General features: G+C 36.7%; 1 protein-coding gene across 1 annotated transcript; it reads right to left on the bottom strand.

Moving 5' to 3' along the window:
* Window positions 1–501: 501 nt before the first annotated feature.
* Window positions 502–7,584, bottom strand: LOC109150702 (protein PRD1). Its single transcript, XM_019298687.1, has 9 exons — window positions 7,097–7,584; window positions 6,116–6,225; window positions 5,864–6,036; window positions 5,083–5,415; window positions 3,711–4,677; window positions 2,909–3,617; window positions 2,548–2,828; window positions 1,808–2,474; window positions 502–906 (listed from the first exon to the last, which is right to left on the bottom strand). The coding sequence occupies exons 1-9, from the start codon at window positions 7,526–7,528 to the stop codon at window positions 667–669; spliced, it is 3,912 nt and encodes a 1,303-aa protein (XP_019154232.1). The 5' UTR covers window positions 7,529–7,584; the 3' UTR covers window positions 502–666.
* Between the last annotated feature and the right edge of the window lie 2,955 nt (window positions 7,585–10,539).

Here is a 10,539-nt window from a genome sequence, read left to right as displayed (position 1 = left end):
CATTAAAAAAAATGACTAGTATTGCAACCACTAAAATTCAGACATTCCATTCATTTTTAGAGAGAAAAAACTCTTTGGCTATATAAATATTAATTAATTTATTTTTCTTTCGCATCATATAATATTCATTTCAACTAATAAATTTTGATTGGATATTCTGGGAATATACATTGATTATTGTTCTTTGACTTATTTTTATGTGTAATTTACTTTTAGCACTTAATTTAAAAAATATTTAGTACTTTTTAATAATTAAATTATATTATCGTTCCCACTTTTAGTTATTGTTCTACAATCAAAGTATCAAACTACTTCTTATAGGTTAACTTATTTTCAAATAAATTAAATTTAATCTAAAGTATTTGAAATGATCACTTTTTATATGAAAACAATCCATTCTATTTAAAGTAAATTTGGTTATTATTATTATTTTTTTAAATTGAAAGATCAAAAGTAATCCAATAAAAAGAATGAAAACAACAGTAATTCAAAAAATAAAAATGGAATTAATGCATTTAACCTCTTTTGATCATATGTCCGGACAAACAATAGAAATATATTCACTATCATAATTTTCATCTAAGCAGCTCTCATCCATTAATTTTTGTCCTAAGTCCTAACATCTATAAAATTATTATTACACTTTTGTGTACATATCTTTTAGCCTTAATCGTCAACCATTAAACACTTTGAAAACAAGTCTATCTCTTCCAACAATCTCCTATGTTCACTTTGACTTCCACTACACTCAATATTATGAATTGACGACTGAGATTTCATGAGATCAATCAGAAACTCACTTGCATTCCTTAAATCGCCTAGGATAGCTGCTGCCACTTTGTTCTTGGCATGCTCCTCTGTCCTAACTTCTCCAATGTTTTCTCTGTACATACATCTTCTGCATTCCTGCACGTTTCAAGACTTATTGTTGTAATGTTCCTCTGTCTTCTCTTATACCATGTTATAATCTTAAAGATTAGATCAAGATCACTCAATTGTACTATAATGCATATAGGCCAAACCATAGTAAAACTCCAAATTATTATGTGGACCTTCACAATTTACATACTAAATGTTCACAAATTAGGGTGTGTTTGGTTGACAAGTTTTTAAAACATTACTATGGATTTCAAATACCCCTTAATTGAAAAACTCATACCCAAATAAAATAAGGGTATCATCCCCTTTCATTCTCTTATTACTTTTCATCCCCTTTGATTAGTGCTTTTAGATTTTTGTTTTTATCTTTTGTTCATATTAGTGTTTTGGATGTCTTTATATTAGAATCAATTGTCTTGATTTTGTGTTCTTGTATTCTTATAATCTTTATTCCCATTATTGGATCATACATAACCAAACAGTATTATTGATAATCATTCTCATTTCACTCTATTACCAAACATGCAAAAACCATTACCAAGTATTTGATATCCATTTCGATTTCGATTTCGATTTCGATTCCCATGTGCGAACCAAACACACCCTTACCCTTTAAAAATTCACAATTTGTATATTACGAACGCACCATGTTAACATATATGTAATTGATTACCTTGTTTTGTATTCACAAGTATTTAGAATCAGGGTTCATCTTGCAAGGTGAACTATAGTCCATGATATAACAACTCCCATAAAAGATTGAATTCAACCTATTAGCTCGTCTAACATATATATCTTATAAAGTCATATATTAGTCTTATATGTTTTTAATGTGGAACTGTTAACATAAAATGTATTTATAGTTTCTGAACCTCGCGAGATAGATTGAAAATATGATGAAGAAAAGCAGGAAACAAAGATATATTACCTGGAATACGCGATTTAAGCTTGAGATCTGTTCATCCTTCAGATACCCGGAATTAAGAAGTTGTCGAAACAAAAGCACCAGTTCAGGGCTCAAATTAGATGCAGAAATGTTCTTGATAATGCCACATATGCAGGATTCATCAAACACTGAAGACATCCATGGAGGAGCTTGCTTCATTCTCAGCAATGAAACTGCAACATGAATCGCTGGCTTGTGGTGGATACTGAAGGATTTTGAGGCCAAACATGGAACTGCCAAAGACACTGCCACTTCTTCTACAATCAACCGAAACCAGCTGTCCCTTTCAATGGAGGGCACCTGCTTTTGCAAATCTTGCCACCCAATCATCATGGACAGACAGAGGGAGCAATTCATTGAAACTTGAATATCACTGGAAAAGATCAGGCCTTCTAATACCGCGCTGGCAGACAACAAATATCCTCTTTTGAATTTTAATCCATCTGGCTTTCTTGCATTGGTTTCTGATACTCTGCTAAAAATCTCCACAAGGTGATAAGAGGCAACCAGTTTTATTATATAGGAACCAAAATGAATCAACTTGCACAAGTCATGGCACTTAATGCTTGTATAGGGTAGAGGCTGCTCCGAGCTGCTGTTATCGAGTAGATGCTGACAGTCCACAATCCCTGGTAAAATTGCATATGAACTAATGCAACAAATTCGATTAGTTTGGCAATGAAAGGCAGATGAGTGTAAACATTACATAAGAAACCACTTACCTCCTAAATGCAAAGAATAGTAATGCAAGCACAAAAACTAGAACTTCCCCAGTTCTTGTAGTTTCATCATGGTCAATTAGAGCAGGTCCCTTAGAACAAGCCTCTGTAATTGTGTCATTGATCATTGACACCAAAGGGGTACTCATAAGTATGCTTTTTGAAGCCTCAACCAGTTTCTGATCTGTAGAATGATGTAGAATCAAGGAGAAAATCCCAAGTACTATTAGAGTTTCCCTGCTCCATCCATCTGCAGCCACCGAGGGGACGAGGTAGTCCATCAACTGCAAAATGACAAAAGGCTTCATGAATTTAAACTGTTAGGAATTACACTATATAAAATAGTTACATGTGTCTTCTTTACCTTCACTACTATACCAACCCAAATGTCATCATCAGAAATTGATTCCGATTTTACTGTTTGAAGAATCCTGAAAGCTAGTTCTGAAGTGGCGAGGAATATATCTGGACAAGAAGAATATCTAGACTGATAATATAACTTCTGAAATGCAGAACCTATCCCATGCATACATAACTGAGCTGAAGCAGCTGGTGATATTTCAATTACATCTTGTATTGTTCTTAAAACTAGGCCAATGTCAATCTCTTTGTCAACTTCATCTACCAACTCTCCCAAAACAATAACAAAAAGTAGACCAGCAAAGTTATCCCCAGATGCTACAAGATCTGCTACTACACGTAAATCTATATTCTGATTATTTTTCTGTTGGATAACCATCTGCTGTCCTTTCAAGTTGTATCTGCAAAACTTCAGAATCTGGAGAGACAACAACTTGCAGATTCTCTCTTGTTGGAACAACCATTGCAAAGATGTCAAATGGATTCTCATGGTAAGCAAATCCCATTCCTTTTCAGCTAATAGATGAAACATGATCCTCTCTGCTTCTGGGCTGTAAGCAATTTGGTAGCTCATCTTGGCCAGCGCCCTATATAGCGCGTAGAGATTTATCAGCAATTTGAACATCCCAGAAACAGAACCGTACAGATATTCGTTGCTGTTGAGTATAATGTATTGCTCCAGGGAAGCTAAGACAAGCTTATCTTCAGCAATCCTGACAAGGATAAGGATTAAAAAGCAAATGCTAATGGAGGATGTAAACTTTGAAAATTGGATGAGGTAAAGAGTAGTCAGCAAATTATATTACCTATCATCATTCAAAGAGCTAATGTGCAGCAACATTAGCACTGCAGATTGGCAACAAGACAGCTCAAGATTTTGGGAGCTTCTCTGACCAAGAAGAAAGAGCAAATCCACAGGGTCAGATGGCAAATGAAGGGCAGCATCCCTAATGCACTGCCCAGAATCATCACCAATAAGAGCCTCTGACAATAAACTGAACAAAAGATAAACCCTCCATTTCATTTTTTCTGTGGGAAATAAGCCTAATAATCCAAATGAAAAACTGAACCAGGAGAATGAGAAGAGAATATTTGCAAATATCTTGGTTTCAGTACCAGAATCTTCTAGCAATATTGTATGAAAAGTTTCGAAAACTGCCACTGCAATATCCTCCTCTTCAATATCATTAAGGGCCCTCATAAACCATGGTAATACATGTGTTTTACATATATCTATAATTCCCCCTCTTAGTTCTGTACAAATGGAGCTTGTCAGATTTTCTCCATGACTGTACACATATGCCTCTTTCAGCAGGTAAAGGGAGTGCAAAATTTGACTTGGATATTTATCATAATGGCTTAAACAAGTTAAAATAGCATTTCTTGATGCATCTTGAATTGATACAAGGAAGCTTGAAACCCCATTGGAAGATGAGCATTTCATAAGAGCAATAAGTATTGAGCAAACCAAAGTAAATGTCCTGGGAGACATTCCAATCTCCCCATCAATATTTTTCCTTAGCATCCCACTCAAGATCATGCTTATTTCTTCAATATCAGATTTGGATACTATTCCTGGCCAGTTTGTTACACAAGTCCATACGAGCTTCAGTGTCTCAGTTTGTACAGGGTGAAAAGGAACATTAGCAACATGATGAAGAACAGGAACCAGGGTTGCCAATCCAGTAGCTAGTCTTTGTATAAATGCTTTTTCAGCAATAGACAAAAGATCAAGAACCTGAATGCAAGCACTAATCAGAGAATCTTTGCATCCTGCAAATTGATAGAGTAATTCATAAAAAGATGAGAGAGAGTTTACAAGACCAATGATGTAATTACTTTTATGAAAAATGACAACTGACGCCTCTGCTAACTTCTGATGCTAGAATTGTAAACATTATCTAAAGGTTGGGAAAATAGCAGCTAAATGCAATTCCTATCATCAATTTTCTGCCAAGGTTGATGCAACACACTAACTTTGTCATCTAAATATTTTTTGTGTCAATTGATCTGATGATTACAGAACTTCACTTTTAGAAATCAGTAAATAAACTAACTCAACTAAACCTTTATCCCAAACAAGTTGGGTTGGAAGATGTCTGATAATGATCAACATTGCAGAGAATAACTGATTCTTTACAAGAAGCCCTAGGATAAGAATACTAGCTGTTCAAGCACCTTTTGATTGAGATGAGTCTACTGACAATCTCAATATTTCAAATGCATAATCTGCAATGTTCTGCTCCACAAACACTTCAATTTCTTTTCCAGAGACATCTTCCCAGGAGAGAAATAGAAAGAGTAAGTCCAATGTTGCAACTTGAACTTGACTATCTGGAGAAAGCAGGGGGCCTTTGACAGCCTCTGCAAACAAGAGAACTAGAGGAGGGTTGTCCATTGCATCTTCTGCTGTTTGCATCAAACTTTTAATATCAGAGGAAGCGCTCCTCCTTGCATCATTGATGGATGTAATCTGAAACAAGCCTTTCTGGGCCAGAACTGTCAGAAATGCTAAACATACAAACAAGAAAAGAGTTATAAAATGAAATAAAGAGACTGAATATCTTGCAGATGCATGATAATGATGATGCTGTGTTGCTACAAGTAACGCAGTGAAGTAATTACAGGGTCATAATTTCCTTATTGCATTATATGTCACAGGGAATTAGGGTTGAAGTCAAGATCTCTATTGATCAACGGTTAAGCTCTTGAGCACTACACCAAAGAGAAATCACTCACTCTAAAGTAATCCACAGTAGTTTGTTCATGCATCAGAATACTCATAAAACATAGAAATCATTTCCTAAAAATTGGGAAAACAATCTTTTAAAATAAGATACCCTCTGAAGAATTACTTCATTCAGTTTAAAGATCAAATATCTACCATGGGTACAATAAGGATAATAAAAAGTGCAAAGAAAAATGCAAACTAAATGGAAAGTATGAAGAAGTTGCTTGCCTACACAGTTCAAGCGAAGATCATCACTTTCAGCTTTCATGAGAACTTCCAGGGATAAGCAAACTAGCTTGGGGTAATGAAAGAATAAGCTTTCATTACAGTTATAGTCTTTATAAGAATGCAGGAGAAATATTTTGTACAGGACAAACAGGATCTCTGCTTGAATCTCCTCACTGCATTAAAAGAAGGAAGCACTTGAGGTTTTACTTTTAGGACAAAAAGAGAAGTGTAATTCAAAGTTTTGATCATCACCTAGATAATTGAAGACCACTGGCAAGGTTGAAAATGAGGGCATCTGTGTCTTTAATAGACGCACAGGCTTCATTTTTCTGAGAATTCAAGAGCACACCTAAGCAGTGAAGCTGTCCATGCACAAAACAAAGTTCATGAAATGACCTGACCACTTTATATCAGAGGAAAACTTTGTTCAACAAAAGTATACACAAGAATTCTCCAAACAAGCAGTGGAAATAAGCAGATTAATTAAGGTCTCAATGATCAAAGCATTTTCATTGATAAAAGATCTTATTAGCTTAAGAACAAAGTCATTTATAGTCATATCTAATTATTAACAGGAGATTTCTCTTTCTCATTAAATAAGAGAAGAGTGAAGGGGTGATTTAATATGACTATCAATGACTTTGTTAGTAAGCTAATAAGATCTTTTATCAATGAAAATGCGGTGGTATCGTATATAAGATAAGGCTGCTTTTAGGAGTGATCTTTCTCTCTAACTAGAAAAATATCTGGTGTGATAGCTGCCAAGAATCACACACAGCAGGAAGCTGTGTTTGAAGTTGCGCACAGCTTTTGAAGAAAGTTTAGACAAACCAAACTTACTAATCGCTTTTAAGACACATTAAAGGGCATCAGTAAAAATCAGACCAAATCAAAATTTAATAGATCGAAGAAGTGTACATGCTCTAATTTAAACTTTAAATAGAGAATTCAGGGACCATGAATTCTTCTCGTCTTGTCGACTAAAGAGGCACTTCCAACGCTGATTTTGTTTCTACCTCAATCAAACAAAATCAAATAACCCCGGGATGCTTAATTATAAGCTTTTACAAGTATGAACATTGAAATGTCATGCCAGGTGACCTTAATCAAGCGGAGGGAAATAAACAAAACTGAGTTGTGCTTTGTGCCATTGTTGAGGTATTTTTCACAGCACAATTTCTCAAGCAAACATCACTAAGGGGGAAAAAAATCCTCCAAAAGAACATTGCGTACAGTGTAGTGCTGGCGCCGACTCCAAGCAAGAGATCCAGCTGAGAGCCTATCAGAAACACGAGCCACGAACTCCTGAAACACCTCGAAGTTGGCCGCCTCGCAAATCTGGACGATCAAATCCACCGTCTGCTGAGCGATCGGATCGTCGTCGAAGGAGGAGAGGACGGCGACTAGAGGCGAGATGAGGAAGTGGGAGTGGAAAGTGAAGAAGGCGTGGCGAAATTGCGACTGCGAGAGGGCAATGGAGAGCTGGGAGAGGGCGTAAGAGACGTGGACGGTTGGCGATCTCGGATTAGAGATGAGGTTGGAGAAGCAGAGCAGGCAGATCGATCCGCCTTCCTCCGTTGGAAGGATCAGCGTCGTGCGGTGGCCCTGAGCACATGTCTGCGGTGGTTCGGGTGGTGGCGCAGCCTGAGAGATCGTTAAGGACATTTTACCTGCGTGGGTAGTAGTGGGTGAGAAGTGACGTTCAATTGTTCAAATGCTGCTTGGCGGGAGCAGATTGTCGAGGAAATTAATTACTCTGTTTTTGCAAATTAAATTAGAGTTTCCTCTCTTTAAATCAACTCTCTAATATACCAAGTGGATTGTGGTCCACTGGTATCTGGTTGTCCCCTTATGTGGGAGGTGTTTAGAGTTTGAGCCTTAGTGTAGGCGTTAGTTGAGGCAAGGTGAAGTTAAAATCTTATTTATTGGAGATGAAAATTAAATAACTTCGTCGGCAACTCTCTAATACAAGTATTTGGGAACATGTAAATTAGTTGAGTCAATGTGAAGCCAAAATCTTATTTATTGGAGATGAAAAATTAGTTGAGGCAAATTGGAGATGAAAATTAAATAACTTCGCCAACAAATTATGCCGTAGAACTAGGGGTATGCAAACCCGATTAAACCGTCAGGTCAACCCGATCCGATCGGGTAAACTAACCCTTCCAGACCGAATCGGCACCCGAATTCATTAAACCGAACCAAGCCAGCCATTTTAGCGGTTTAATGAATTCGGTTAGGGTCTTGTGTTTGCCCATCCGAACCGTCCGACAACCCGATGAAACCTAGGGTTAGATAGGGGTATGCAGTAAACGGCGCCGTGTCCATAGTTTATATATATGTAGGCTGCGCAGACTTGGCCCTTCAGTTTTCACTCTCTCATTCTCTGATTTCTCTCTCGACTCTCAAGTCTCAACCTAGGGTTTCTCAGTTCTCCCGTTCTATGAGTCCTGGGTAGTGAGTTCTCTCAATCTTTGAGAGTTTGAGACTCAGAATCTCCGATTCTCCGGTGGAAGCCTTTTCTCTGATAGTCTGATTCTCTATTTCTGTCTTGAGTTCTCAGTTTATGACTTCTCTGAGTTCTCTCTATGAGACTATGACTCTATGAGTCTGTGTCTATGAGACTGTGACTTCGTCTCTGAGTTTTCTCATTCTCTGAGATTCTGATAGTCCGATGGAAACCCTTTCTCTGATTCTCTCTTCAATATTCTCTAGGGTCTTAGCTGTTCTGGTGTTCTCTTTGAGTCGATGAGTCTGTTGACTCTTGAGTCTTGAGTTTTGACTCTCTGTGAGTCTGTGGTGGAAGCCTGAACCTTTGTTCAGTTGTTGACTGACTCACTTGTGGACGGCTGGACGTTGCTTGAAGGCCCTTGTTCTTGGGGAAATTCTTTGAGAAAAGAAGTAAATCTCCAACCCTAGTTATTTCATTTTTTAATTTATTCATTATAATGTGAATTATGTGATATAATATGAGATTCAGGGTTGTGATTCTTGTGAACTTGTGATAATGTGATATATTATGAATATCTGAAAATGTTATTGTGATTTGTGAGTGGAAGCACAGTCCTACTGAAAATATTATTTATTTACTTGCACAAGTTGTATTGTAACACCCCCGATTTTCATACCAATTTAAAACTTAATCATGCAGATAATTCTAACCATAAAAGCATACACAGCGGAAGACTAAATATGAAATAGATGGAAAACGTAGAGTGTTATGTCACGTCCACACAACGGTGAACGCACAGGCGTAAACAACTTCAACATAATCTGTCTACCACGGAACAAGGTCAACAATAACAAGTCTAAAGTCTAGCAAAAGGGCGCACAGGTCAAAACATACTACAGGACTGAGGGATCTATACTATCTGTCTCTAGACCGCGCTCGCCTCTACTCAGCACCTGAAAGAAACACATAAATATATGGGACGATGCCTGGTCAGCGAATGATGCTGGTAACCCACCAATACATGTGAAATATCATACATAGATAGGATATATATATATATATATATATATATATATATATATATATAGGGTCCGGATCAGGTGAGGACCTAATCTTAGGTGAGGACGTGAGGACTAATCTAGACCATTAAATCAGAATGATGTATGATTGAGATTAAAAGAAACAAATCACACGGATTAAGAAAATAAATCCCTTTAAAATATTAAAATATATAAATTTAGGGTAAATCAGTCTTATTAAAAGATGTGCATTCCTATACAAAATGTTGTGCATTCCTATACTGAGTGTTGTGCATTCCTATACTGAGTATTGTGCATCAATAACTTCATTGTTGTGCATTCAAACTCCGCCAAAAAATCATACAGTGAACATCCAATGTTCTACGATGCATTGAACTATGTGCTATAATGCACAACTCCCTAGCCCATAGTGCACAACTTACAACACTAGGTTGCACAATCAGCACACACGAATGCACACTCGTACTACCCAGGCATTTATACATATACACGACAATCCAAATATAGACAATATTATACTCAAAAGAACAAGCGAAAAAAAATAAAAAATACTGATTAGTTTGCATGGGCGAACACTCAATCAATGATGAAGAAATCGCGGCTCCAAATTGCAACGGTGATGATCCAAGAAAATAGGAAACCAATTTGGCCTAGGATTATACATGCGTTCACACTTAAAAAAAAATAGAAAAAGACACTATTATCCCACTTTAACAAAAAAGATCAATCCATGTCATCTCAAGAACTCAAATCTGGACCATCCAAATAAAAAAACAAACGCACAAGATTAGTCCTCACGTCCTCACCTAAGATTAGGTCCTCACCTGATCCGGATTATATATATATATATATATATATATATATATATATATATATATATATATATATATATATATATATATATATATATACACAAAATCATTTGCGAAACGGGATATATTATATATAAGTTCAAAGCCAAGAGTAGAAGTCAAACACAAGACTCTATGCACTCCCAACAAAGATAAGGGAACACATCCCAAGACATCAAGAAGTGACAACGACACCCAAGAACGGCTCAAGGCGTATTCTACCATCACACAGTAGAATATCACCCGACATGCATAATTCAAGAGAATAAGGACACACACATTGGCAACTCATGCCTTGGCAACACATGCCTTTGTGACAACACATCTCACAAA

The sequence above is a fragment of the Ipomoea nil genome, unplaced genomic scaffold, assembly GCF_001879475.1.
Source record: "Ipomoea nil cultivar Tokyo-kokei standard unplaced genomic scaffold, Asagao_1.1 scaffold2280, whole genome shotgun sequence".
In the NCBI taxonomy this organism is placed as follows: Eukaryota; Viridiplantae; Streptophyta; class Magnoliopsida; order Solanales; family Convolvulaceae; genus Ipomoea; species Ipomoea nil.
This window is presented reverse-complemented; position numbering and strand designations above follow the sequence as displayed.

Coding starts and splice junctions, on each gene's coding strand:
- LOC109150702 (XM_019298687.1), bottom strand. CDS start 7,528: ATGTCCTTAACGATCTCTCAGGCTGCGCCACCACCCGAACCACCGCAG. Junction 6,226..7,096: donor GTCGGCGCCAGCACTACACT/GTACGCAATGTT, acceptor GTGCATGGACAG/CTTCACTGCTTAGGTGTGCT. Junction 2,829..2,908: donor GGGTTGGTATAGTAGTGAAG/GTAAAGAAGACA, acceptor GTCATTTTGCAG/TTGATGGACTACCTCGTCCC.